This window comes from Phaseolus vulgaris, chromosome 8 (genome assembly GCF_051622355.1).
Source record: "Phaseolus vulgaris cultivar YP4 chromosome 8, ASM5162235v1, whole genome shotgun sequence".
Taxonomy (NCBI): domain Eukaryota; kingdom Viridiplantae; phylum Streptophyta; class Magnoliopsida; order Fabales; family Fabaceae; genus Phaseolus; species Phaseolus vulgaris.
The window spans coordinates 18,734,656-18,762,482 of record NC_143505.1 but is presented as its reverse complement, the minus strand read 5'-3'; the positions used below and the strand labels follow the sequence as shown (position 1 = coordinate 18,762,482).

The window sequence follows — 27,827 nt, the reverse complement described above, 5'->3', positions numbered from 1 at the left end:
AAAATGAAAAGCTTTGTAGTAATTGAGAAGATCAGAAGTAAGATTAGAAGAAGTAAAACAAATTAATTAAACCTATTTTGATTCTGAATCACACAAACTTCTGATGAAAAGAAAGAGTGCATAATAAAAAGCCCAAAATGAACGTCCATTTTCTTACGAGCCCTCTCCTCTCTAAATCGTCGTGTTCATGCCCCAAAGCCCACAACACTCCACCAGAGGTTGCATAGTCCCTCTTTCTCTCTCTCTTTCTCTCTCTCTCTCTCCCTCTCTCTCTCTCTCTCTCTCACCCCGCAACATCATCAACGACAACCCCCAATACCAAAACGACCTTTCTCTTTCTACAAATTCTAGAGAGAGAAACTCAACGCAACCCCAATTGCTCCACCACGCAAACACACACATCCTCGCTGAGGGAACAAAACAGAACAAAACCTTCTTCCATGGCTCTCGCATTCGTTGCCGTACGCGCTAGCTTTTAGGCCAAATTCCCCGTCGTTGCTGCTACTCTGAGCGAAGGGACCCTAATTTCCAAAACCCTAGGAGAGAGGAATTTCGACTCAGAACGCGCCTGAATTGTGCCCTAGGTTCCCATTTCCGCGTTAAGGTGCTATTTCTCGCCCTAATTGTTGTTTTATTGGCATTACTCGAAACCCTAGAATTGTGAAATTGGGGAAATTTGCTGGAAATGGTCGAGGTTAGGGTTTCAAATGTCTGGGCGAATTGTGCAGCGCTGTGTGTGCTATGCATTGTGTTAGAATGGAATGGCTTTGTGCCTCGAGTGGCTGCTAATGTGCTGCTGCATTGTTCTGTTAAATAACTTTGTAGTTTTGGTTTTTAACACTTACCGGGAAGCAAATTAGAATGCTGGTGTTTAAGTGGGGAGCTAGTAATTTGAAGCATAAATGTAATAGTGTGATCTCACTTTGAAAATTTGAAGGGAATAATTGGTGGCAACATTTTCATGTATGTAATGGTTACCGATAAGTGTTAATAACTTTTCGTATCACTACTTTAATTTTTAGTACGTTCCTATTGTATTATTAGTTGGTATGTTTCGAAGTGGACGTTGGTGTGCTCTTAATACGCTTCTTATGTCTGGTCTCAAATTGTCCCGTGCAAACATTTTAAGTTGTGAGGTTGCCTTATTCTTTCAAAACCTGGACATACTCTGGCATTTCCTACATTTTTTATTTATTTGTAAATATATGTTATTCTTATCTTTTAAACAATTGATACAATCTGGTGACTTGTGTCAGGATAACTATGATCTTTTATTTCATTATGTAACTATGTTGTAGATACTTTCTAGCATGCTTCTCAAAATGTTTTGGGGGATTTAATTATAAGATGAATTTTTCACTCAATAAAGTTTTAGATAATTGTTTTTCTTCTTCGGTTACATCTCCTTTTGAAAGTAATATTTATATGTGGCTTATGTGGAATGATTATTTTATTACTTATCAATTATCATTTATTCACTCAGTGGAAGCAGATGTAACTTTTTTGTTAAAGAAATGTCAGAATCCCAATTGTAATGGAAATGAAAAACTATAATTGATTGATAATATGCGAACAATTAGTATATAGGACCTGAAATTCTCATCGCAGACTAGCTTTGAAAGATTTGAAATGTTAATGTGGTGCATGATACAAATCATTTGATGAATATGTTAGACTGATACCAAATGTATAATAATTGAAATTTGAAATATTTTAAATGCTAAAGCAGTGCATGACATTTATCCATGAAATGTTCTTGTCACACAATTTTCTGCTTCCACTTTTTGTTCTTGTTTTGTTGTATATTTATTATTATTATTATTATTATTATTATTATTCAATAAATACAATGAGGAAAGTCCGAATTACCAAGAGGTTATTTTTGTATCGCTTGGAAATGCAAACATAATTCCTCATATATATAATTTCATAGCCTATCTTTGTTTCCTACTCCTGTTACCTTTTTTATATTTATTAAGTATGGAACATTGCAACTCTTGTTTGCAAGGTGGGTGTATAGTAATCTTGAATTAATATTGTTAACTGTTTTTAGAAAGCTGTCTATGATCTTGACCATCCAAATTATTTTATAATCAAAATTGATCGTAAACCTAATTGGAAGGAAAAACTTGAGTAGTCTAACTACAAACTGGATGACTTGCAATGTTTTGAATTCAGGAGATCCAAGTTCTGAACATCCTATCCTAACAGGCTTGCATTGAGTATGTCACATTTTCAATTTGAGGGAATCTTTTTGATACAGTGATTCTTGCTGAAAAGTACTTCACCTATTTCAGCAACACAGATGAAATTACTATCTGTGCCTCAAGTGTTGATTAATTGTTAGTGTTTCTAATGTTTGATCCGTGAGGAAATTTATAGGCCTTAATGCACACTTAGTACTTGGATTTACATCTTTAATTTGCCCTCTCTTCTATAAAAATTGGCAGATTCTTTGATAAATGGAAAGTGACACTCTTAGTTATTAAGAGTGGGATGCATGGATGTAACCCAGGATCTGTCTTCCTTGTAAATGCTGAGGTTGATTCCATGGGAGGTGTTGTTGATGGCGGAGTTGGTATAGGTTTGAAAACCTCTCCGCGTCGAGTAGCTATTGAGAAGGCTCAGGCAGAGCTCAGGTGAAGGGAAAACTGTTTCTGTACTTGCATTATTTTTTTTTATTGTGTTTTTTGAGTGCCAATGTAATCATATGCATGAAGAATAACTCATGCATGTTGATACAGACTGGAATATGATGTTCGTGAAGAGAGAAGAAGGGAACTAGAATTTCTTGAAAAAGTATGAAGATTTGTTCTTTTGCAATCTTGTATTAGTAAATTTTCAATGTAAATGATGAGCAGCTCAACTAAGCTTTATAATTGCAGGGAGGGAATCCTTTGGACTTTAAATTAGGGAATGCTGCTTCAGTCAGTGTTCAGTCTACTTCACTCACTGATCAGCATCAAGAGCAGTTTGTGACCAGGTTGGCTATATTTTCTTGTTTTTTCCTTTGTTTTGTCACCACTATGTGTAGTTTGTGTATGAATATGTACTGTGTATTAATTCGCTTAATGGTGCCCTGTCACCTCCCTTTTCTTGTCCTCCCTCCTAATATGATTCAGTGAAGCAAAAGGTAGTTTTGTATTGACTGCCTCCCCTCATGGTGACTCTGTCGACAGTAGTGCTAGACCAGGGGTCCCTTCTCTTAGTGAACCAAATACTGCTGATAACCTCTTACTTTTTGATGGTGAGAATGAGTTTCCTGGAGAAAAGAGGTCTCTACATTCAAATAAAAGGAATAATATTGCTCCTTCAGAACAGTCTTCCCGAATTGGTGGAAGTCAGAATGCAAAGGAGACCGAAGATTCTGCTATTTTCCGACCATATGCACGAAGGAACAGGTCCAAACCAAATCATGGTCCTCGTGGGGCTTCAAGAGATGGAAAGGGAATGTTTTCTGATACAAGCAAACAGAAGGACAACAATGTGCTTTCTGTTTCTAAGCCAAAGCCTACGAGTTTAAATGGCGAGGTTCTCTCTAAAGATCCAACATCTAATAATTCACTGGATAATGAATTGGATGGTGTCCAAGAACGTCAAGCAGCTAGTGGCAGTGCTAGTGTTCCTGAGGACAAATTGGATAGTGCCATGAATAAAAACTTCAAAGAAGATAAAAAAATTATGCCTGCTCAAGATGATATTGTACAAACTCCACTTGTCTTGGCTTCTGGGGAAGCTAAAGCAGTTGGAGAAAGGGACCTGGGAACATCAGGTGATCTTGAGCCTCAGCCTTGTGCATCTACTAAACCTGGAAATGAATCTTCTTCTGGTCAGCCAAATGGGTTTGGCAACATAAAAGTAGACAGGAAAGGTGTAGCAAATGGAGACCAAAATTGCAATGCTGCATTAGGCATGAAGAATTTTGATTCGGAGTCCTCCTGCCCACAAACTAGTTTAGCTAGAGATGTAAATAATAATAATGTGTGTAGTAATTCTAAGAATATTGGTGCAAATGGAAATACTATGGAACAAACATCAGAATTTGAGAAGAAGCTGAATTTAACTGGCAGTGGAGTTGTAAAAGAAAGAATTAATACCAATGCTGGTGAAATTGCTGCTACTTCCAACATTGAACATGCTACTGCTTATGCAAACCATTCTGGTAGTGGTAGCATGGTCAAAAGTGAGGAAAACATACATACTAATGGTTCTTGCATGCAAAACGTGACAGATTCCTCCAATATTAAAGGATTGCATCACAATGAAAGTTTCATATCAAATGCGGATAAAGAGGAAAGTGGTGTCCTGATGGATCCTCCTAACTGTATCAGAGAAGACAACTGTGAAAGACTTAAAGTTCCTACTGATGTGTCAATTTCAACAACGCAAATTGCTCCTGTTGAAAAGATTACTACTGCTGCATCTGAATGTCAATCATGTAATACACACAACTTGAAGTTACCAGACAAGGCTCATGAGGATTCTATATTGGAAGAGGCTAAGATTATAGAGGTCTTAAACTTTTGTTTTCATTTCTACTGATTATTATTCTTGTAAATTTTGTGGGGTTCTCAGTAAACTATAAACTTCTGACATCATATGTTAATGCAGGTCAAGCGCAAGCGGATTGCAGAGTTATCTGTTCGCACATTGCCATCACAGATTGATAGAAAGTCTCAATGGGGTTTTGTCCTTGAGGAAATGACATGGTTGGCGAATGATTTTGCACAGGTTATATTCTCTAGACCTACTTTTGATTCTATGCTCTATCATCATTATAAGGACTTGAGGATTATGGACCCTTGTTATATCTAATTGATAACTGATTTTTAATACATCCTTTTATTCCTCTAAATTGTGTTTGTAGGAGCGTCTTTGGAAGATAACTGCTGCTGCACAATTGTCTCAACAGGCATATTTTACATCTCGGTTAAGATTCGAAAAACAAAGCAAACATCTTGGGGTGAAAATTTTGTCTCACAACATGGCAAAGGCTGTCATGCAGTTCTGGAATTCAATTGAGCTCCATTTAGTCAATGATGACCGTAACTGTATTGATGGTTCAGTTAGTTCTTTGAACATTGATTCCAATGAAGCTTCTAGGGACAAGAGGAGCAATTCTGAGATGGTGCTGGTTATTTACTTTGTCCTTTAACTATCCCACTCTTAAAAAAGTGAATTTTTTTGGTTGGTGTTGTGATAGGACTAAACTTACATACAAATGCAAACTCATTTAAGTAGTTGCTGTTGAAGATAATACCTTTTTATAGTAAAGTGATGCTACAACAAACTATTCAATTGTTAATGAGTATTTTGCATTTAGAAATGTATAACTTGAAAGAGCAACCTAGATGTTATGCTTTGTGGAATACTGAATGTATTGCTTCTAAATAAAAATGGTTTAGATGGTGTGGTTACTGTGTTCTGGTTTATTGTTGATTGTTTTATGTATTAGGTATTGTGTTCTTGATGAACTTTATTATACTTGATTTGACTAGGTATTCGTATTATTTCTCCTACTATTTGAAAGACTAAATTTCACAATATATTTTGTCGTCTTACTATTTACAAGCTAATTTTCTTAGCACTACTTGAAGTTGTACAACGTTTAATGTTAATACATTTGTATAGTAGTTTTGATTATAATATTCTTTTCCCTTTCAGTTTGGTTTGCTCATTCTTGTCATCCTTGCTGATGTATGTTTGATTGGCATTCTTTTTTTTACATTATTTAGATTTAGATGTGTGAGAGTCTCACTACTATTTCATGATTTGAATGTTTTTGTTATGGTATGATCTGGGTGTTTTGAGATACTTCTAAATCTACCCTGCTTTAGGTTTCTATAGTAATTATTTTAGCTATTGGTTAATGATGCTTGATTATTGGTGGTTTTGGTCACAGGAGAAAAGCAAATGCTTGGATGAACAAAATACCACTAAACAGGGGGCACATACGGTGCATAGTTATGCCGTGAGATTTTTAAAGGACATTAGATCTCGTGGAATTTCCAGTCAAGCAGAAGCGCCAACAACACCTGATAAAATATCGGACTTAGGCATTGTTGATATGTCATGGGATGATCATCTTACTGAAGTATGGGCCAAGTTACCTTATCCTTATTTGATTAGCTTATTAATTTGTATGTTAGTGACCTTTCTCGTTTATTTTCACTGATTGCCAAATCAAAATCTTGTTTTTGAAGTCCATTCAATATAATTTAATAGATGATTGTGGTTTACTTTCGCTGTTTGTTTGTTATAATAAGCTATATTTGTTCTTGCTAGACACTTCTTTTACAGGCTGTATATATATCACCATGTGTTTCACTGTAAAATTAAATTAAATATTAGTAATAATATAAAATATGTAAAATTATGGATTTTTAAATTTAATAGATGAGATATTATAAAAATGTCCAATGAAATATGAGGTAGAAACGCACATGTAATGAGAAAATATTTATCTATAAATTCATGTAAATTGTTAAGATAAACTTTACGAATATTATATATTAACAATTATGACACCATTAATATTTATTCTTTTATTTATTGATTACTTTGGAGGAATAATTCATATCATGTTTTAGCATGGCAGTTTAAACATGGAATAGATGATTTTATAGTTTACTTTTGCCATTAGTTTGTTTTAGCAAGCAATTGCTTTTAGCCTGGCTACCTCTTTTACATGTATCTTAATTTCCAGGAAAGCCTTTTCTATACAGTTCCTCCTACTGCAATGGAAATATACAGGAAGTCTATTGAATCTCACTTTCTACAGTATGAGGTAAATTTATTTGCTTAAATGCTCTACTTTTACTACGAACCTTACCCCGAAGGTTTAATGTTTCATGACTTCTGCTGAAGTTTTATTGGTTTGAAGTTACTTTGGTGTCACCGATGTTCTTTTATGTCTTATTTATACTTTTGGTGATACAATTTTCCCTCAGAAAACTGGTAGCAGCATTCAAGAGGAAGTTGAAACATCTATGTATGATACTGCAGCAGGTACTATTGGGGATATTTAAATTATTTGATTTATATGTGCATTGTCGATCATTCTGGAATCAATCACAATTTCTCTTCCTCTCTAAATTTATATGTAGAGTTTGGGCATGAAGAGGGTGCATATGATGAGGATGAAGGAGAAACTGGCACTTATTATTTGCCTGGTCTGTATGAGGGTAGATCATCAAAATCATTGCAAAAGAAACACAAAAACAGAATGAAGTCTTACACTCCTAAGTCCAGTGAAATTGGGACTGATTTGGCTTATGGGCATTATTCAACTGGAGCTCAACCATCCATGCTGCTCGGAAAAAGGCCATCAAGTTTAAATGTTGGAACAATACCAACGAAACGCATGCGCACAGCTTCTAGACAGAGAGTTGTGAGTCCTTTTGCTGTGGTCTCTGGGACAGTACAGGCTCAAGCTAAGACAGATGCTTCAAGTGGAGATACCAATTCCTTTCCCGATGACCAGAGTACTTTACATGCTGGACCACAGATTCAGAAAAGTGTGGAGGTGGAGTCAGTTGGAGATTTTGAAAAGCAATTACCTTATGACTGTGGAGAAACATCAGTTAAAACAAAAAAGAAGAAGCCCAAGAATCTGGTAATCAAAATCTGTATTCATGCATATGTTTGCATTTTTGAAACTTGTGGATCCTTTTTATTTTTAATCTGTATTTCTATTGTAGATGCTTAACAATTATGTCTACAGGGTTCTGCATATGATCAGGGATGGCAATTGGATTCTGTTGTGCTGAGTGAACAGGTATTCTTTTTAAATAATTTTATACTCATGATATTTCTTACAAAGTGGAATTTAAGGTTAACTCGCCCTTACAAAACTTCCTTGTAAGATGATGTTTGTATCCACTTATATATTATAATTTAGTTATATCTCTAGTCGATGTGAGATCTTTAATTTATCCTCACACATCAAAGATTAAACATTTTGAGTGTGGGAATAGTTATCTCTGGGTGGTCTGATAGTGACATGATAGCGGGTAACACGATAAGTCCAACAATTCTTGTTAAGATAGACTGACACATAATTGTGCATGTTTTATAGGAATAAATTCAATGGTTGTTGTGATTTGTAGCACAACCTGCTTAACTATAGCCATATTTCAGAAGCCAATGTGGAATAGTTAAACCTGTCCATTTTCTTAGTGCTAACAGTTTAGTTAGAAAGGATGGGAGAATCTGTTATGGAGGTTGGTGTGGTGTTGGAAGACACCTTTTTTCTTGAAATTTGGAAAATGATAATAAAATAGCCTAAGAGAGGGGAAATAGTCACGTACGAGGGCACATGGATGGGTGTTTGTGTAAGTGTTTGGACAGTTGGATAGATTGGTTCAACACGAACTAAACCCTGTGTGTGCTAAAGAAATGTTGGAAGACACCTTTTTTTCTTGAAATTTGGAAAATGATAATAAAATAGCTTAAGAGGGGGAAAAGTCGTGTCTGTGACACATAGATGGGTGTTTGTGTAAGTGTTTGGACAGTTGGATAGATTGGTTCAATACGACCTAAACCCTGTGTGTGCTGAAGAAAATGGTGGTCCTTTAAAACTGTTGGAAAACTCACTGCAAGTGGTACTGGTACAGTGAAAGTGAACCTAGTAGAAAGTCGACAAAAGAAAAATCCTTTGATGAGAATGAGTTTGCCAGACCAACACAATTTTGAAAAAGACTCTAGATACTAATTAGAAAGTAGATTTTAAGTTTGACTCAACCTTGCAAAATCAGTTTGTAAGATGAAACTTGCATCCACTTATATATGTTAATTTGGTCATTTCTCTAGTCAATATTGGATCTTTAACAATATTCATCTTTCCACTTAGCCATGATGGAACTACACTCAAGTTTGTAATCTGTAATTAGGCAGAGGTAAACTGTATTTACAAACATGTCATTGCATTAATGTGAAGTCTTTGCATCGAATATATTTGATGTAGCAGTTGCTCCATTATGTGCTTTTCCGCTTTAGTGTTTTTGGGGTTGGCTGGTCCACTCTGATTCACATTCTTCCATGGCATATTTTGTTCTTCCTTTTGTGGAAGCAAATATATTTTTATAATTTGGTGTGTTTGGTTGGAACATATAACATCAACAAAGGTCTTATTCCGTTAGGTGAGATTGGCTAGATAAATCAGCAGATGCCCATGGCCTTGGCTAAAGAGGCTAAACTAAACCCTTAGAGATATTATTAGTCTGGACATGGCAGATTTTTCCCAACCGCCATAGGAAATTGTGAAGGGGAGGCCATCATGGTGTCACCATTAGCCATGGCCAGTTTACAGGGCGGGAATGGAATTATGGCCTTCTGGCATATTTTACCACCCACTATTTATAACTTTGTAATCTAATGTTATTGGTCCCTTTTTCCTTTTTTTTTTCAGGGCAATGGATTTTCTTTGTGTGATTTCAATGACCTTTGTACATATCCAAACTGCTGGTTGATTTTATTTTTGTCTTTTCCTATTCAGTGCTCCCCCAATATCTCCCTTTTTACAATCATGCGTACCATGTCCTTTCTTGTGTGGGCATACATCCGTTTGTTATGTTCTCATTTCTGCTATCTCCACCTCTTATCTCTTTTTAAAGCCCAACATTCATCATACAGGACTTATCATTAATAGGTTATACATGTGACGACAGAAGAGTATGGACAGGATGTGGGTACTGTTGTAACTCACTCACCAAATGGTTATGACTAATTCAGTTGTAATCAGTAGAATAAATAGAGTTTAGTCTGAGGGGAGAGGGTTTGTTCTTGTAGACTTCATTGGGAGAGTGTCTAGGATCTTTAGAATTGCCCTTAGTTGTACACATTCTCTTTCTCTTGGATCACACTGATCTCAAGGAGTCATCATAATAAAATTCACATTCTTTCTCTTCTTTCTTCTCAATCTCTAATTTCTCCCTATTACCGGTTGGTTTTATCAATTCACTACCAATAATAACCAAATGTTTGCTAATATGGTAAAACTTTCCTATGAACTTGATTTGGTGAAAAACAGTTGGCCTTTTTGATCGAGATTTCTTAAGGTTATGTTTAAATTGAGGATTTGGAAAGGGAAAAATTGGAAAGTTTCAAAGGGCCATTTGGTTCAAAAAAATATTTTCTATTTTCATTTCTAATTAAAAAAACCTCACTCTGTTTTTTTAACTTTGTTTCCTTGCTTTTAAAAAATTGTAAAGGAAATAGTGAAACTAGAAGACAATAATGGGAGGAAAATGGGGATTGTCTTGTAACCCTTCAAATTCAACCACACACATTTCCGTTCCACCAAAGATTCTTCTGCAAATACACTTTCTTACTCTCTTTTTGTTGTCTTATAATTCTTCCCATTCGAACTCCCAAATATAGCCTACGTATGTGGAGGGACATGGTAACTTAGCTCCATTGATGTTTTTCTGCTGCTTTACCTTGTGTTTTCTTTCGCTAAGGGCGATCTATTATCCCTTGGATTCCTTGTACTTTCTCTCCATTATGATGAATTTTTAACCCTGCCTATCTCTGATATGAAGAACAAAGGATTAAAAGGACAATTATCATGGAAATTCATACTAGGTAATTTCGAAGTTTTAGTCTCTCTCCACACACCGGTAAATCTTTGCTGAAAGTTGAAAGCTTTCTTTTTCTCTTTAATATTTTATGGGATGACAGAGTAATTGTCAAAAGTTTGGGACCTTGATTTCATTGAGGTTAACTGAAATTGGGGGATGATACCTATGAAGTTTTAGGTTTAGTCTGTGATTGATTGGTGAAGGAGGATGGAATGGAATATAATGCCATTGTTTGGATTCGTAAAATGAGGATGGAATATAATGGAATCTGGTAAAACCTATCCCAGTTTGGGAGAGTGAGATGAAGCTAAGCTAGAGGTCTTTCTTTGTAAAATTATGAAGTTACAGTTCTATCTTTACTCTAATTGTCAATGGTTTTGTTTCAGCCACACATTTCTTCTTTGCTCTTTATCTCTATATTTTTGACACATCTCACCTTGCTTGCACCATGCTGCTGTCAACTTTTTTAATGTACTTCAATGACGCAAATGTGCTTGTTACCAATATAATTATATTTTTCAATTTTGGAAAAATCCAAATTATAATAAAAATTAATATTAATGAAGGACCCTTTATTTATTTTATTTATGCCTTGGATTATTTGTTAATATTATTTTCATTTTCAATCGAAATTAAATATTGGTATTTTTAATGTAAAGAGAATATGGAAATAAAAAGTTATCAAGAACAATGTTTTTCAACCAAGACTTGTCATTGAACAAGTAAAACATTGGTTCTAGGTTCAGCCATGGTAAAACTGGTATTAATAAAATAAAACTAATAATTAAATAATGTATAAAGTAATATTAAAAGAATATAATACCATGTCTTTTATAATACTAAAAACTAAAACATAACTGTATAGTTTTTAACATTTAAAGTACATACAAAACCTGGAATAAAATGTCATGATACTTAAGTTAGGTTTCAATGATACACATCAACATCTATTAACTATAGGTTTAGAATAAACATTACATTGAATTTCCTTTTTTAAGAGAAAATCAAAATGATGTTCTATTAAGCCTTTTCCCATTATCCTGTGAATTGGTCTTTTCCTGATTTTTTCCAGATTTACTGATTTTTAAAGGGCTTTCTATTTCTTTGTTTGGTTTTTCTCCAAGTGAATTTGTATGGTTTGATTGAACTTGTCACTTGACTGGTTCACCAGTTTTGAGACTGATCAATTGGTTCGGTGTAGTTTTGAACAAATTGATCAATAACTTTATTTCCATCCCACAATAAAATGTTTACACAATGAAATTCATGTTTTATTCCATTATGTTTTGTTTCACACCATTCTGTTTTTTCCCGATTTGTTTCATTTCATCCCTTTGACCAATAAAAATAAAATTGACTCTTTCTACTATGAAAAGTAGTTGGATTGGATCAATAATGTATAGATGGGCATGGTGTTTTTACCTTACAATGCTTAATATTGCTTTAGTAGATATTGGACTACTTGAGTTTTGTCGTTCTCAATATTTTCTACTGTACTTATCCTATGGTGTTTTAATGTATTTACAATGCAGAGGGATCATTCTAAGAAGAGATTGGACAGTCATAACTTTGAATCTAATGGAATTGGTGGTAAGCTGCCTTGTTATCTGATCACATGTTTAGATTTTTTTCTTTGGTCCGTATTATATTTTGTCATGTTTGACGAAATCAACTGTCCTGTTTTGAAGGTTTGTATGGGCAGCATAGTGTGAAGAAGATGAAGACATCAAAGCAATCCCTTGATAATTTTGACAATGTTGCTCCAATAACTAATTCTATTCCCTCCCCTGCTGCTTCACAAATGAGTAACATGTCTAATCCAAGTAAATTTATTAGAATCATTAGTGGTGGACGAGATAGGGGCAGGAAAACCAAAGCACTTAAGGTAATTTTCTTGCGAACACAGATTGTTGTGGTAGCAAAGTGTCTCTTGTCACTGTACTGATTGATTTATTTTTCATTTTTGTTTTACTGATTATAGGTTTCTGTGGGACAGTCTGGTTCTGGAACTCCATGGTCACTATTTGAAGACCAGGTTGTTTTCTGTTCATAGTCATCTCACTTAACTCTTATTTCCTTTCTTGGAATACATATTTCAACTTCATGACATGCATTAATCGGGTATCTATTCTTATCTGTTGCAGGCTCTTGTTGTCCTGGTTCATGATATGGGTCCAAACTGGGAGCTTGTCAGTGATGCTATTAACAGTACTATACAATTCAAGGTAATTATGTGCTGATATAGTTACTCAGATAGGAAAGGTGCTATGATTGCAGGACATATATACATCTACTATTATCTTCGATTATTGTTGTCACATTCTATCACAAAAAGTGTTCATTTTAATATATGTCTCTTTTTATTACCAAGATTGGAAAGCTGATGGAGATTCAATGTCTCATTTTAATGCTGAGTAAGAACAATGCCGTTAAAGAATGGTTATGGCCACCATGGTGGTATGGTATGCCATTTCGTAGCGTCTCTTCCCTCTTCAATGTCATTTTTAATGGCATTATGTGCTATTAATGTCTGCCCTGTGACCTTATAGAAGAAAAACAAAGAAATGTTTGGGCCCTGTGACCTTACCAGACCACATACCTAATATTAACCCTAAGAAAAAAAGAAAATATATTTGTGCCATGCAACTTATCCTACCCAAGCGCAAAATGTTTAACAAAACACTTAGAGTCTCGTATTCTTGAGATACAAAACTGTGACCTAGTAGCCCAACACCTCATTGTTGTCATTCCCAGATTGTGGTATTGTCCACCAGATAGAGTCAAGGGGAAGTCAACAATGACCTAGTGGTACCTTGTTTTACAAATATATCAGAAGATAAAAGAGAGAATTCAGAACTGTTCTTTCTTTCCTCTCCTTTATTTCTCAGCTATCTTTTTGCTTGGATCTGTAATACAGTTTTGCAATATTTCCAGTGTATCTTTCGGAAGCCAAAAGAGTGCAAGGAGCGTCACAAGATTTTGATGGATAGAAGTGCTGGGGATGGTGCAGATAGTGCTGAAGACTCAGGATCTTCTCAGTCTTATCCATCTACATTGCCTGGAATTCCAAAGGCATGGATACTTCTATTATTTAATTCATCTTATGCCTTCGCTCATACATATTAGTCGTTCCTCATTGTTGGAAAAGTTTTCAACTTTGGCTGGTTATTTTCAATCTTTAGCAGGGTAGTGCTAGGCAGTTGTTTCAGCGTTTGCAAGGACCAATGGAGGAGGATACTTTGAAGTCTCATTTTGATAAAATTATCAAGATTGGGCAGAAGCAACGTTTCCACAGAAATCAGGTTTTAAGCAAAAGCTTTTATGTTAAGTGGTTCATAGTGTTGCAAGACATTTAAAGATGGTATACCAATCACATTTATGACTAATTAAATCAGGTGATTGGTGGTTAATTTAATTAACGATTATACAGTTGGATCTTTTTGAGTCAACTACAATTGAACGATGGTTGCAGTTCTATGAAAGTGACATTAAGATATAGTTTTATTACAACTTATAGTTTGAAAAGTGATTGACTGGTTGGTTCAGCTGGAGTCCAATTAAACCAGCAAACCTGCCTTTGAAAGAACTGGTCTAAAAATTGGTGACCCGGTAGAGATAACTGGTTCAAATTGACAATCAATTTATTTAGTCTTTTCAATATTTTTCAATTATGAGTTTATATCGCAGTGTTTTTTTTTTTTTTTTAGTTTTAAGGAATGCTAAGATGTTCCGTTTCTTTGATATTATTTGTATCTATAATTAATTTTTATTAACATCAGTTCAAGAATGATTCAATGACAGTTTGACATAGATTTTTGAACAATTGTTTTTAGTTCAATGACATTTTTAGTTGTAAAAGCATTAACATTCTTGTACAAAAACTTGTTGCTATGATTTTAGAAATCTGTACTTGCATAATCTACCTTGAAATTTGCTATTCAAATATTTTATCCTTTCCTGCTTTGTTATTGTTGGGAGCCTAGAACAGAGAAAAGGAGAGAAAACTCTTTTGCAACGGCCTCTCCTTTAAAGGATTTCTCTTTCACATAGAAGTATTTGTCAACTTACAAATGATAACATATTTGAATGCATTCCCTCTCATACACGCCAATTTATTTGTCACTTACTACAACTAACTAGTATTCTAACTATCCTTACTTGGTCTTCCCCACAACGCTAAGAATACTATGTATCCTAATAGTCAAGTTTTCTTCTCAAGGTTGAATGAAGCCAACTAATAAATTGTATGATACTGTTTCCCAAAACTCATCTGTGCAGTATCCCATGGTTGCATCTTCATCCCAAGACATCTGTCAAAAGACTGTCACTGAAAGTTAACTGAAACCCACTGCAGTTACCTGTTGTTTCTCCCTTGTCTGAGTTCAGTGTTGAGCCAAAATGTGCTCTTGTCTGGGCTCAATGCAGCTTCAACTAGAATTGTGCTGGGTGAAGTTGTTCCAATTGAGTCTGAGTGTTTTTTGAGGTCCATTGCCGGAGTCCAAAACATATCCAATTCAGGCTTGTGGGGATTTCCGATTTGAGACTAAGTGGTCCGAGACTTGAGACTAATTTCCACTTATTTGTTACTAATTTCCTTTTGAGAATATTCCTTTTCCACATCTATGATTTTTTTTTATTCCAAGAGTGCAGTTGTTTCTGAGGATGTTGGACATTTAAGTCTAACTGTTATTTTTTAATTATGATTATAATGTGATTTACCTGGCAAACATCATAATTTTTTTGTTAACCTTCTTATTTTTTCTTTCCCCTTCCCTTCTTTTAATTTCTGACAACTAATTTGAAATGCTTTTGTTTGTATGTAGAACGATAACCAACCATTGGTACCTGTCCATAGTTCGCATGGGTCTGCCCTTTCCCAAATCTGTCCGAACAACTTGAATGGGAGTATTTTGACGTAAGTTCTAATTGCTTTATATGGGGGGCAGATCTACTTTGAAGTTTGAAATTTTGAATATTATTAAATTACTATGTATTCTCATTTAGCACAGTATGGCTTGTCTTGAAATTTTCACATTCGGGCTGTACATTGTTATTTTGTTTAGCACAACTGCTCTAGTATTTTAATCATATTTAATTTCTGGTAAAGGCCACTTGATCTTTGTGATACAAATCAAACAAGCCCAGATGGCCTGTCCCTTGGGTATCAAGGGTCTCATACTGGTGGTTTACCAATGTCAAGTCATAGTTCTGTACCCCCAGTGCATCCTTCAGCTGGCCTGAATTCGTCTATTCCATCATCTTCTGGTGTGAATCTTAGCAATAACTTATCATCATCTGGTCCATTGGGGGCCTCTTCCAGGTTAGAATATTTTATAACTAGAGTTTCTTGCTGTACAATTATTAAATGTATGTAACAATATTAGTTATTCAATGCTTGCGAATCACATGTGTTTTTAGGGATAGTAGATACGGAGTTTCACGTACTCCACCTTTATCAGTTGATGAACAACAGAGAATACAACAATATAATCAGATGTTGTCTAGTAGAAACATGCAGCAATCTACCCTGTCCGTTCCTGGATCTCTTTCAGGAAGTGATCGTGGTGGTGCGAGAATGTTGCCTGGTGGTAATGGTATGGGCATGATGAGTGGGATCAACAGAAGCATTACAATGTCCAGGCCAGGGTTTCAAGGAATTCCATCATCATCAATGCTTAGTTCTGGGGGCATGCTTTCTTCTAGTATGGTGGGGATGCCAAGCCCTGTAAATATTCACTCTGGAGTTGGTGCTGGACAAGGAAACTCAATGCTGAGACCTAGGGAGACTGCACACATGATGAGGGTGAGAACTGTTCATATTCTCTCTTAGAATTTAATTGGGGCTCTATTGATAACAATTAACATTGAAGTATGAATTTCTTCTTGTGGCAATGAAACTTAATATCCATCCAACTAGCATCCTAGTTTTTTAACGTTTCTAATGGCTTGTCTTGGTAAATTTGAGCAATTTTTGATTGATTTGCCCTTGTGCATCTGACAACATTGTTTTGTGATCTTATTTTATTCTGACTAATGATTTTTCTTCCCATTTTCTTTAGCCTGGCCATAATCAAGAACACCAAAGACAAACCATGGTTCCAGAACTTCCGACAATGCAGGTTACACAAGGGAACAGTCAAGGCATTCCTGCTTTTAGTGGGATGACTTCTGCCTTTAATAACCAGACAACTCTACCATCAGTTCAGTCATATCCAGGGCATTCCCAGCAGCCACATCAATTATCTCAGCAACAGTCCCATCTCAGTAATCCCCGCCCCCTTCAAGGTTCAAATCATGCTACTAATTCACAACAGGTCTATGCTATCCGATTGGCAAAGGAAAGGCACCTGCAGCAACATCAGCGATATCTGCAGCACCAACAGCAGCAGCAGCTTGCTGCATCGAATGCCTTGATTCAACATGGTCAGGCACAGTCTCAACTTCCTATATCATCCCCTGCCCAAAATAATTCCCAGGCACAACCTCAAAATTCATCGCAGCAAGTATCTCTTTCCCCTGTAACACCGACATCCCCTTTGACTCCCATTTCTTCTCAGCAACAACAGCAGAAACATCACCTACCACATGGTTTCAGCAGGAATCCTGGTGCTAGTGCATTGACTAATCAGGCAGCAAAACAAAGGCAGCGGCAACCACAGCAGCGGCAGTATCCACAGCCAGGCAGGCAGCATCCTAATCAGCCACAGCATGCACAGGCTCAGCAGCAGGCAAAACTTCTCAAAGGACTAGGAAGAGGAAACATTGTAGTCAATCAGAATAACTCTGTGGATTCTTCTCATCTAAATGGATTATCTGTACCTCCAGGAAGCCAAACTGTTGAGAAAGGAGACCAAATCATGTCCATGATGCAAGGTCAAAACTTATATCCTGGATCTGGTAATCCAAATCAACCACCCAAGCCCGTAGTTCCTGCTCATTCTTCAAATCATTCCCAGTTGCAGCAAAAGCTACATTCTGGACCAACAAACACTTCATTGAAACAACTACAGCCAGTGATATCTCCATCTGATAATAGCATTCCAGGAAATGTTTTGTCGGTTACTGCTGGCCATATATCATCATCTCCACAGACAGCTGTTGCTTCTAACCATCATCAAATGCAACTGCAATCCCAGCCACAGTCTAAGCAAAGTAATCAAACTCAACCAAATGTTCAGAGAATGTTGCAACAAAACTGTCAGGTGCATTCTGAGTCGTCAAACTTGTCACAATCGGATTCACCTAAAGTTGATCAACATCCTGCAAATAGTGCCTCCCAAGTTGGTACAAACACTGCAATGTCTCCAGGTTGTATGGATGCGGGTAGTGTAACTGTTGTTCCTCCTGCTGCATCTTCTCAGTGGAAAACGTCAGAATCACCATTTGATTCCAGTGTGGCCAATCTAGTTACTCAAGCCAGCTCTATAGGGAGTAAAACACTTGTTGGAAATTCTGTTGGACATGAGCAAACTACTATTAATCAAGGGATGGGACCACAACAATTATCAACTAGCTTACCTTCTCATGCACATAATTCTGGAGGGCAGTGGCAGCAGCAGCCACTGACTCTTCAACAACAAACTTTAGCACACCCTATCCCAACTCAACAGTCATATCAGCCTCCAGAACATCAGCAGCAGCAACAGGAGCAGGAGCAGAATTCTCCTAAAGATGTAGCTTTGCAACATCAACCTCAGCAACAAGTGAAACATATGCAACAAGGACAGAGCAGTTTGCTTATCCGGCCACCCAATTCTAAAGTGGAATGATGATGTCTAATGGATGGAGCAGCTGTGACTGTGCTTGGTTCTGTCTGGATTGGAATCTTATACCCTTTTGTTACCATTGTACAGGTATTTTTATTTTCTATGCCCTTGTGTTGTGAAAATTTAGTTACTATTGAAATGCATATTTTGCTGAATCTTTTTTGTGGAGGATGGTAAGATTGTGAAAATGTGTAAACATTTTAGTTTTAAAATTTATTTATTGATGTTTGTAAAAAGATATTTCCTCAATGGTATTAAATGTAGGTAGAAAGTAGTTTTCGAAAATTGCTTCATGTTGTAGCTATGTGCTATACCTATCTTTGTATCTAGAAATCTAGTTTAGGCTTTTGATCTTTGCTCTTCCCTAGAATTCTATCATTATAAATGAGATCAAGCTCTATAAAATATAGTTTCTCATATTTATCTCAAGTTGGTATCCGTGTGCGTTGATCATGCTCTGCTGGTCTCTATCTTCTCCAACGTAGTTTTTGCTGGCTAACGGTAGCACAAATTTCTATGGTGACCACCGGATCTAGAGTCTCTTCAGACGACAACCAGCCTCGTCGGTCCAGAAAGCAAATTCTGCTCCACACGGCACCACACGCATTTTCCATTTGTCGTTGCTCTGCACTTGTTCTCCACGCGTCGTCTTCCTCTCACCAAAGCAACGTCGTGGCTCTTCCTTGGGCTTTTTTGACCTCCTCGTCACCGTTCTGAAAACTGATTCTTCTTTTTCGGTGTGGGTGAACGTCAAACCTAGGGTTTTCTATTGTTTCTTTCTTTTCTGGTCTCTTCAGACTCCACGACAATGTCTTCTAGAGCTATTGTCTCCTCTGCAACTCCTACCATCATTACCTATGAAAAACCGAATTGGAAAAATTATCATTCTTGGTCTGACTAAGTTGAACTGTGGTTCCTTGGCCAAGGTTTCTTAAATTACCATGAACAAGATACGAGTAACGTACCGTCTGATCAAGCTGAACAGTGGAAGCTAATTGATTTTCAACTTTGTGCATAATTGTGGCCTTCTATGGAATCAAAATTATTTTGTACCCTTAGATTGTTTAAAACATGATGCAACTATTTTTGGAAAAAAGGCTCAATATTTTTCCAAACAATATTTAATGCCTTTATAACTTTGCCAATAGGCTTGCCTCTCTTAAGCAAACAAATAATGACGTGAAGCTAAATCTGCTTTTGAAGAATTAAAGATGTTCTTGGAGGTTGAGTCATTAGACGTGGAACAGGAGAATACGGTTCTAAAGTAGGACATGGTGGTAGGCGACGTTCTCTATGCACGCACCATAAGAAAATGGGTCACATTCAAGAGAACTGAATTTTGCACGACTTTCTTGACAAGATAGTCAATATCTCTAAAGTTGTAGCTAATGAGTCCAAATTCTCTGATGAAAAATACGAAGAATATCTAATGTTGGAATCTAATAACATGGCACAAGCATTTGCAAATCCATGCTCGTCAACAACTTGGATCTCACAATCCGTTCAAAGTCAAAGCCCATTTATATGACTCAGGTGCTTTTGATCACATTTTCGGTAATACCTCTTTGTTCCCATCCCTTTCTTTTCCAAAAAATCCTGATTTGATAACTTTAGCCAATGGTTCTAAAGTTTCCTCAAAGGGGGTTGGTCTAGTTTCCCTTTCTTGCTTAAATCTAAAATATGTTCTTTTTGTTCCTACTTGTCCTTTCAATGTTATTTCATTTAGTCAATTAACCATGTCTTTAAACTGTTCAAAAATCTTTGATGCCAATTCCTTTGCTATATACATGAATGTGGTACATGTTTACTAATTTGAGGAGGACATGAATCGAGAGGTTTATAACTAGTCTACATGTATCATGTTTTGCATCACCATCTCCTAAACTTTTATGTGATTGTTTGGGACATTCTCACTTGTCTTAATTAAAAAAATAGCCCTTGAACTTAGTCGTCTTAAGATATTAGAATGCGAGTCATGTCAATTAGGAAAACATGTTAGATATTCTTTTCCTTAAAGGACTGAATCAAGATGTAATTCTCTTTTTTCTATTATCCATTATGATATTTGGGGATCAAGTCATGTCACATCTTTTGGTTTAAGATATTGTTACTTTCATTGATGAATATTCTAGATGTACTTGGGTTTATTTTGTGAAAGATTGTTATGAAGTATTGTCTATCTTTACATTTTTTTTGAATAAAATCAATTTGGACAAGTAATTTGAAATTTTAAGAAGTAACAATGCCAAGGAGTACTTCTCTAATTTCTTTGCAATTTTAAGTTCGCATGGAATTTTACACCAATCTACTTGTCTTCACACACCTCAACAAAATGAGAGAAAAAATATACACTTGGTTATGACTTCTCATACCCTATTGCTTGGTGCCAATATATCGATCCAACATTCGGGCGATGCTATCTTAACTGCTTGCTTTCTTATTAATAGAATGTCATCTTATTCTCTCAACAATAAGGTCCCTTATTCCATTATTTTTCCAAATGATCATCTCTTTCATATTTCCCGTGTTTGGTTGCACATGGTTTGTCTCTAGGGTTAGATAAACTTTCTGTTCGTGCGGTTAAATGTGTCCTTGGGCTATTCTCAACTTTAAAAAGGGTATCAATGTTACTCTCCTGAAATCAAGAAGTATTAGAGATGTCTACCAATTTCATTTTCTTAAACATACTTACCTCTCTTAGTTTGTTCAAGATGTTCATTCCATCCAATAGATCTCTCCTATACCATTAGTTGAGTCTATTATTCCTTATGCTTCTCACAATCCAATCTTGCTCAAAATCCTCCTGAACTATCGTGACCTCCTCTTATTACCTACCAAAGTAGGACCCAAATGACCAATTCAATGCTCCAAGGTGAATCCCTTTCTTCAAGTTCTTCTCAATCGTCGCTCAATACCATGAATCCTAGGAATGATGTTTCAGCCTAACCCATTTTCCCTTGAAAAGATACTCGTTCTACTTGTAATCGATATCATATTTATAATTTTCTTAGCTATCATAAGTTGTTTCCATCCTATTGTACTTTTCTATGCTATGTCTTCTATTACTTTTCCTAAAAAGATGAATGAAGCACTTGACCAAAATGGCACATGTGAGTTAGTTGTTTTTTGACCTATGAAGAAGACAATTGGACGATGATGGGTTTATGCCATTAAATTTGGTTCCAACGGTGAAGTTGATCGTCTCAAGACATGTTTAGTTGCCAAAGTATACACTTAGATTTATGGCCTCGATTATACTGACACTTTTTCTCTAGTGGCCAAAATGACTATTGTATGTCTTTTCTTTGCCATGGTTGCTATTTGTAATTGGCCACTTCATCAACTCGATATTAAAAATGTCTTTCTTCATGGAAATCTTGGAGAGTAAGTCTACATGGAACAACCTCTTGGGTTTGTTGCTAAAGGGGATTTTGATTTGGTTTGTGAGTTGTGTCTCTCTCTCTATGCCCTCAAACAATCACCCCGTGGTGAAGTAGATCATTCAACTTTTTGTTGTCAAACCTCTCCTAGAAAATGTGTTTACGTAATAATATAGTTATTATAGTTATTATAGTTATTATAGGAAATGATGCTGCTAGAATATCTTAGCTAAAGGAACACTTGTGTAAACATTTCCAACCAAGGATTTTTGTCGGGTCAAAAACTTCTTGGTGTTGAAGTAGCTTAGTCAAAAGGTGTTGTAATATCTCAAAGGATGTATGCTCTAGGCATCCTAAAAGAGACATGTATTATGTGTAGATCAATGGATAGTCCTATGGAGACAAATCAAAAGTTAATGACAGAACAAGGTGAATCGTTCTTTGATTCAGAAAGATATAGAAGATTGGTTTGAAAACTTATTTATCTTACTATTAGTATACCTGATTTGGTGTTAGTTTGTTCATGCGGGCTGCTTGTATTGGCCATTGGAATGATATCATTTGTATCATAACGTACCTAAAATAGGCTTTAGGACAAGGTTTGATATATATGAAGATAATGAAACACCCAAATCTATGAGTATTTGATGCTGATTGGGCAAGATCTTCTACCGATAAACACCTTACTACAAGATGTTGTGCTTTCTCTGAGGAAATATTTTATTTCTTGGAAAAGTAAGAAACAAAATGTAGTGGCCTGATCAACTACTAAAGCTGAATATAGGGCAATGGTGTCTCTGACTTATGGACTTCTATTGGTGAAACAATTCCTTCAAGAACTTAACTTCTGTGAGATTCAGACAAATTGGAGATGTATTCTTATAACCAAGTTGCTCTCCACATTGCTTCGAATCCAGTATTCCATGAGAGAACTAAACACATTGAAATTGACTGTCATTATTTTCGAGAAAATTGAATTACTCGTGATTGTTTGTTCAACCTTTTTTGTCTTTGTTTCTGACCTCATTTTTGTGTTTCGATGTACTTTGGTGTTGGTACATGTTCTCCCTCTCTCATTCTTAAGGTTCTCCTTCTCTCTTCTCAAGTCTGGTTGTTGTTCTTCATCTTTGAGATGACTTCAACCGGCTCTGCTGCTATCTTTTCCGCTACTCCTACCTGTTACATTAAATAAGCCTAAATAGAATGTATTATAAAGCTATTGTGTCCTTCTCATACATTGTACCTGATGTATCTAATCTTATTATAAATGAGATCATAAGAGTGGGAAATTCAATCTCTCAAATTGATTCTTACTCTTTTGTATTTTTTCTCAAGATGGTATCATAGCATGTCAATCCCTCTCAGCCTATCTCTCTATGCCAATAAATTGTCATACAATCACTATCCTTAGCCTTTTTCCGTCGTTCAAAGCCTTCTGTAGTCATCCATAGTTTGATTTTCGTCCTTCAACACTTTGGTCGAGTGTGCCTTAAGGAGTGTGACCAACCTTGATTACAACGCATCCAAATTTTGGTTGTTGCAATGGCGTGTGACATACCTACCACCTTCTAGTGGTCAGAATCCTTTCAGACCATCGTTGTTTGACTCGTCAAATTCTTCTGAGCTCATTTTCACCTTTTGTTCTTCATTCTAGTACCATTTAGTGGCTTGTCTTGAGTTTCTCATTGTTTCTCTCCTGAAACCCTAGAGTTGTACTTTGTTCTTCCTTCGTCGCATTACGAAAATTGTCCATACCTTTGGTTTAACATGTCTTCAAGGACCATCTCCTCTATTTTTGAGACCCCTTCTGTAACTTCTAAGAAATTAAATGGAAAAAGCTAAGTACCTTGGGAAGCTTAAATTGAACTTTGGTTCCATGGCCAAGGTTTTCATAATCATTTAAGAGAACATGTGATTAGAGTACCACCAGATCAAGTTCAAGAGTGGAATAAATTGATTTTTCAGCTTTGTGTTCTACTTTGGCAATCTGTATATCCCAATATTTTAAGCACTCAGGTCATTCAAAACTTGTAATTCCAAATGCCTAAAATATTTTTGCATACGATATCCAACACCTCTACAATTTTGTTAACTGATTGCTTCATTCAAGAAATTTGATAATGACATGATGTTTTTTACTGCTGAAACTCATTATGCAGTTGAGGAATTGAAGATGTTCTTGGAAGTTGACTCATTAGATGAGATAAAAAAAAGTTGGATAAATTTTATATGGTTATGATCTTCGTTCAATGAATCCCAAATTTTAACTGATTATGAAGTTCCTTATATCGAAAACTTGATAACATGGCTCCTTGGTGTACCAACTCTTAGGATAGAAATATTCAAAAATCTATTGAGTCTTCTGCCATGATTTATACTCTCGGAAAAGGAGACTGTGACATTAGAGGAGGGTGTGGTGGTAGAGAGCGTCCTCAATGCACATATTGCAAAAGAATGATTCACACCTAATACAATTGTTACTCTTTACATGGCTTTCCTGAAAAATCAACAAATATGAGCCAAAGTTCTCTGATGAAGAATATCAAGAACATTTGAGGTTGAAATCCAGTAGCTTAACACAATCATCTACAACTCGCAATTAGTGAACAACTTGCATTTCACAATATGGGGAGAGACAAAATTCATAGATAATTGACTGAGATGCATTTGATCATATTTCTGGTAATATCTCCTTGTTCTCTTCTCTCTCTTTTCCTTAAATATCTCATCCCCAATCAACATCTCTAAAGTAGCTTCCTTTTCTCCTTTAAACTTAAAATCTATTCTGTTTGTTCTTGCCCGCTTCTTTAGTCTTATTTCTTTCAGCCAGTTTAAATAAATCATTGAATTGTTCAATAATTTTTGATGCCAACTCTTTTGTTATATAGAAACGTGGTTCGGGTTGGATGTCTGGCAAATGACATGAATCTAGAGGGTCATACTACCTTTATACTAGCCTATTTATATTTTGTGTTACATCCTTATCTCCTAAAATGCTACATGAAGGCTTAGGTCATCCTCATTTGTTAGAATTAAAGATGGTTCCTGAACTTAATAGTCTCCAAACTTTAGAATGTAAATCATGTCGTTTAAGAAAACACCGCAGGTCTTCTCTTCTTAAACATTCTAAATCTAGATTTATCTGCTTTTTCTATCATCCATTTTGATATTTGGGGACCAAGCTGTGTGTTATATTTTGATTTTATATAATTTGTTACTTTCATTAATGAATGTACCTAAGTTTATCTAATGAGAAATTGTTCTGAACTTTTGTCTATTTCTATGTCTTTAATGAAATCCAAATCTTATGGTGTGAATGCCAAATATATTTTTCCTATGATTTATCTAAACTCTTAAGTTTACACGACAATCCTCATTTGGGAGATGTAATCCTTACTGCTTGTTTTCTAATCAATAGGGCTTGGTGTACTTGTTTTGTTCATAATGTCTTTCTAGGTCTTGACAAGCTTTCTGCAAAGGCTATTAAGTATGGCTTTTTGGAATATTCTCTCCTATAGAAAGGGTATAAATACTATTCTCCCTAAACCTAAAGGTATTATATATCTTCCATTGAACATCTTCATTGGTTCAATAGGTTTTTCTTGTACTATCCTGTGATCCATTGATTATTCATGGTTCCTCTCAAAACTCAAATTTAAAGTGCAGATAACATTATTTCACTACCTCTAATCACATACCAACATCTGGCACAAATAACTCCTTCATCCTTACATGAAGATCCTTGTAACTCAGATCCTCCACCACAAGATTTTGATACCTTGGATCCTTCATTGTTCTCACATTCTCCTTACTTTGATCATGCTTGGCGTATTTTGATATTAGAAATGGTATTCAATCTACTCGTAATCCATATCCTATTTATAATTTTTTTAGGTTATCATCTCTTTCATATTCCTCATTTGTTTTCTCCTTGTCCACCACCATTATTGTTTCTAACAATGTTCATAAGGCTCTTGGTCACCCTGAATGGCTGACAAGCCTTGATTGATGAAATGCATGAACTTGAAAACAATGGTGTACTTGGGAGTTTGTCCCCCTTCATTCTGGTTAGAAGTCTTAGGTATTGTGGGGCCAGATACTATTAATATCTTTTGGATAATATTTATATAAGTTTGAGTTGCATCTATTGTTTAGCTAAGCAGACCCTTATATTTGAACTTCAGCTTCTCCCCCAATTATTTCTTGCTAACATGTTTTTCCTTATTAAAATCTATAAAATGTATATTTAAATGGTTAATGATATTGGGTGCATAAAAATTCATTTATGTCTTAATTATAACAAAATACAATACAAAGAAAACATTTTCTATGAGGTCTATTTATTGTGAATGGCAGAAGAAAAGTGTTGCTTTCACTTAATTTTTTATGGTATGCGTTGTAGTCAATTTTGTGCAATGGAAGAGTATGGAACAGCCCGGACTGCTACAGGTTTCAAATAATGGAGTGGTTTCAGTAGCAGCTGCTGTGGTTGCAGTCACCAGAAATGTAGCTTTTATGTGCTATTGTAGTGCCACTGTGACGGGCTTCCCATTTTTAGCCCTGAAACTACATTTAGTTTATTTTTTGGGTAAACATATGATTTTTCTTCCATTTTGTAGTGCTTTGTGCTTTAGAAGCATTGTAGGGTTTCTTTCTCCATCAACATAAGTTTGCCTTGATTCATGTTGTTTTCTAACTCAGTCTCACTGCTTGCTAATGTATTTTGATGGCCACTGACCAATCACTGGTCTCTGTTGGCACTGTTTTTTCCTAATTTTTCTCAGTTATTCTGTTTTTCCTTCCTAATAATTTCACCATCATCTTCAAATTTTTCCCCTTCATTCCTACATTTTATTACTCTAGCCTTGGTGTTGATTGTTAGTGTAAACCGTGACATATTTATTCTGAATTTCTTTAATTTCTTTTATTATGTGTATAAATTATTTAGTTCGTATTGTAGCAGCCATCCAATTTGTATATCTGACATTGTTAACTATGATGCAGTTATGTATGTAAAAGACAATGGAATTTTTTAAATGCAAATAATATTTCTTTTTGATATTGGAATGGTAAAACTAAAGCAATGTCGATACTGAAGTAGAGCTTTTCAGAGGTATAAATCTGTTACAGGGCTGCGACTCAAGAAAATAAGAAAAAATAAGAAAATAAGTGAAAATCTCCCTTTCCTAAGGAAGAGTCATTCAGGCTAGCTAATATTGATTCCAATTTTCCTCCCTCCCAACTCCTTTACTTGTCATTTTTGTTATTCTCCCTCCTTCAATCACATTCACGTGTTCCACTCCTCACTTCTGCCTTCATGGGCCTAATTTCACTTCCCCGCTGCTACCATAACCATACATACATACTGGGCCCCTCAAATGACCATAACGATTTTTAGATGCAAATAGTATCTCACTTGACTAACATTTATGCTTTAATATGGTGATTGTTTCTCCTAGAGAATTCACTGATGAAAATTTATTCTTTTGTAATATGTATTGCACATATCCGATGTTGGGATGCCGTTATTGTTTTCTCTTAGAGGAAATCCACTCTTGAAATTGGATCCGAGGTTCCTATTAATTGTGCATCCTTTTTTCCTTTTTGTGAATATGACCTTCAATTTTTATTTTTTTTAATGTTGTATTTATCTATATTTCTCATGGCTGAATGAAAAGAAGACTTCAATTTTGTTATGGTTTGTCTGCAGATGATGCTGGTCATACATGAGGGCTTTGGAATATGGAGATAGATATCCATTGTTTTCAGTAGGTCCTGTTAAAATTTAGGAAAAATTGTATTGGTAGGCATTATTGCTTACTTATTCATTTCACAGGTCTTGTATATTACCGCTGTTTTTAGAGGGTATTTTCACTATTTTCTTTGGAAAGAGACGAATATAGAGGTATGTGTACAGGATCGTCTCTTCCTTCCTTGTAACCCCCTCCCTACTTTCCGTTTTTTTGCTTTTTTCCCTGCCCTTGTGCAGGGGAACTCTTATTTTTTGTTCTACTAGATTAGTGAATGTATTATTAGCCTGTTAGATAATTGGGTTAGGAATCATTTTTATGAGTAAAAGCCAATTCAAAGTTTTGTGAATA

At 35.7% G+C, this 27,827-nt stretch overlaps 1 protein-coding gene across 5 annotated transcripts; it reads left to right on the top strand.

Annotated features, from left to right (window-relative positions):
* Positions 1 to 102: 102 nt before the first annotated feature.
* On the top strand, positions 103 to 27,827 carry LOC137827036 (chromatin modification-related protein EAF1 B). Of its 5 annotated transcripts, none has more exons than XM_068633235.2 (23): positions 103 to 604; positions 2,451 to 2,639; positions 2,745 to 2,799; positions 2,886 to 2,983; positions 3,123 to 4,512; positions 4,612 to 4,731; positions 4,868 to 5,128; positions 5,903 to 6,094; positions 6,707 to 6,787; positions 6,951 to 7,008; positions 7,107 to 7,615; positions 7,724 to 7,777; positions 12,113 to 12,170; positions 12,269 to 12,465; positions 12,562 to 12,615; positions 12,725 to 12,805; positions 13,515 to 13,652; positions 13,766 to 13,882; positions 15,404 to 15,495; positions 15,688 to 15,900; positions 15,999 to 16,383; positions 16,640 to 18,433; positions 27,437 to 27,827. In XM_068633235.2, the coding sequence occupies exons 2-22, from the start codon at positions 2,497 to 2,499 to the stop codon at positions 18,347 to 18,349; spliced, it is 6,006 nt and encodes a 2,001-aa protein (XP_068489336.2). In that variant the 5' UTR covers positions 103 to 604; positions 2,451 to 2,496; the 3' UTR covers positions 18,350 to 18,433; positions 27,437 to 27,827. The 5 variants fall into 5 exon arrangements, with proteins under 5 accessions (XP_068489336.2, XP_068489335.2, XP_068489337.2 ...); XM_068633234.2 differs by having other exon boundaries at positions 13,763 to 13,882; XM_068633236.2 differs by lacking the exon at positions 27,437 to 27,827 and adding an exon at positions 26,129 to 26,419.

Coding starts and splice junctions, on each gene's coding strand:
- LOC137827036 (XM_068633232.2), top strand. CDS start 2,497: ATGCATGGATGTAACCCAGGATCTGTCTTCCTTGTAAATGCTGAGGTT. Junction 2,800..2,885: donor AACTAGAATTTCTTGAAAAA/GTATGAAGATTT, acceptor TTATAATTGCAG/GGAGGGAATCCTTTGGACTT. Junction 6,788..6,950: donor CTCACTTTCTACAGTATGAG/GTAAATTTATTT, acceptor ATTTTCCCTCAG/AAAACTGGTAGCAGCATTCA.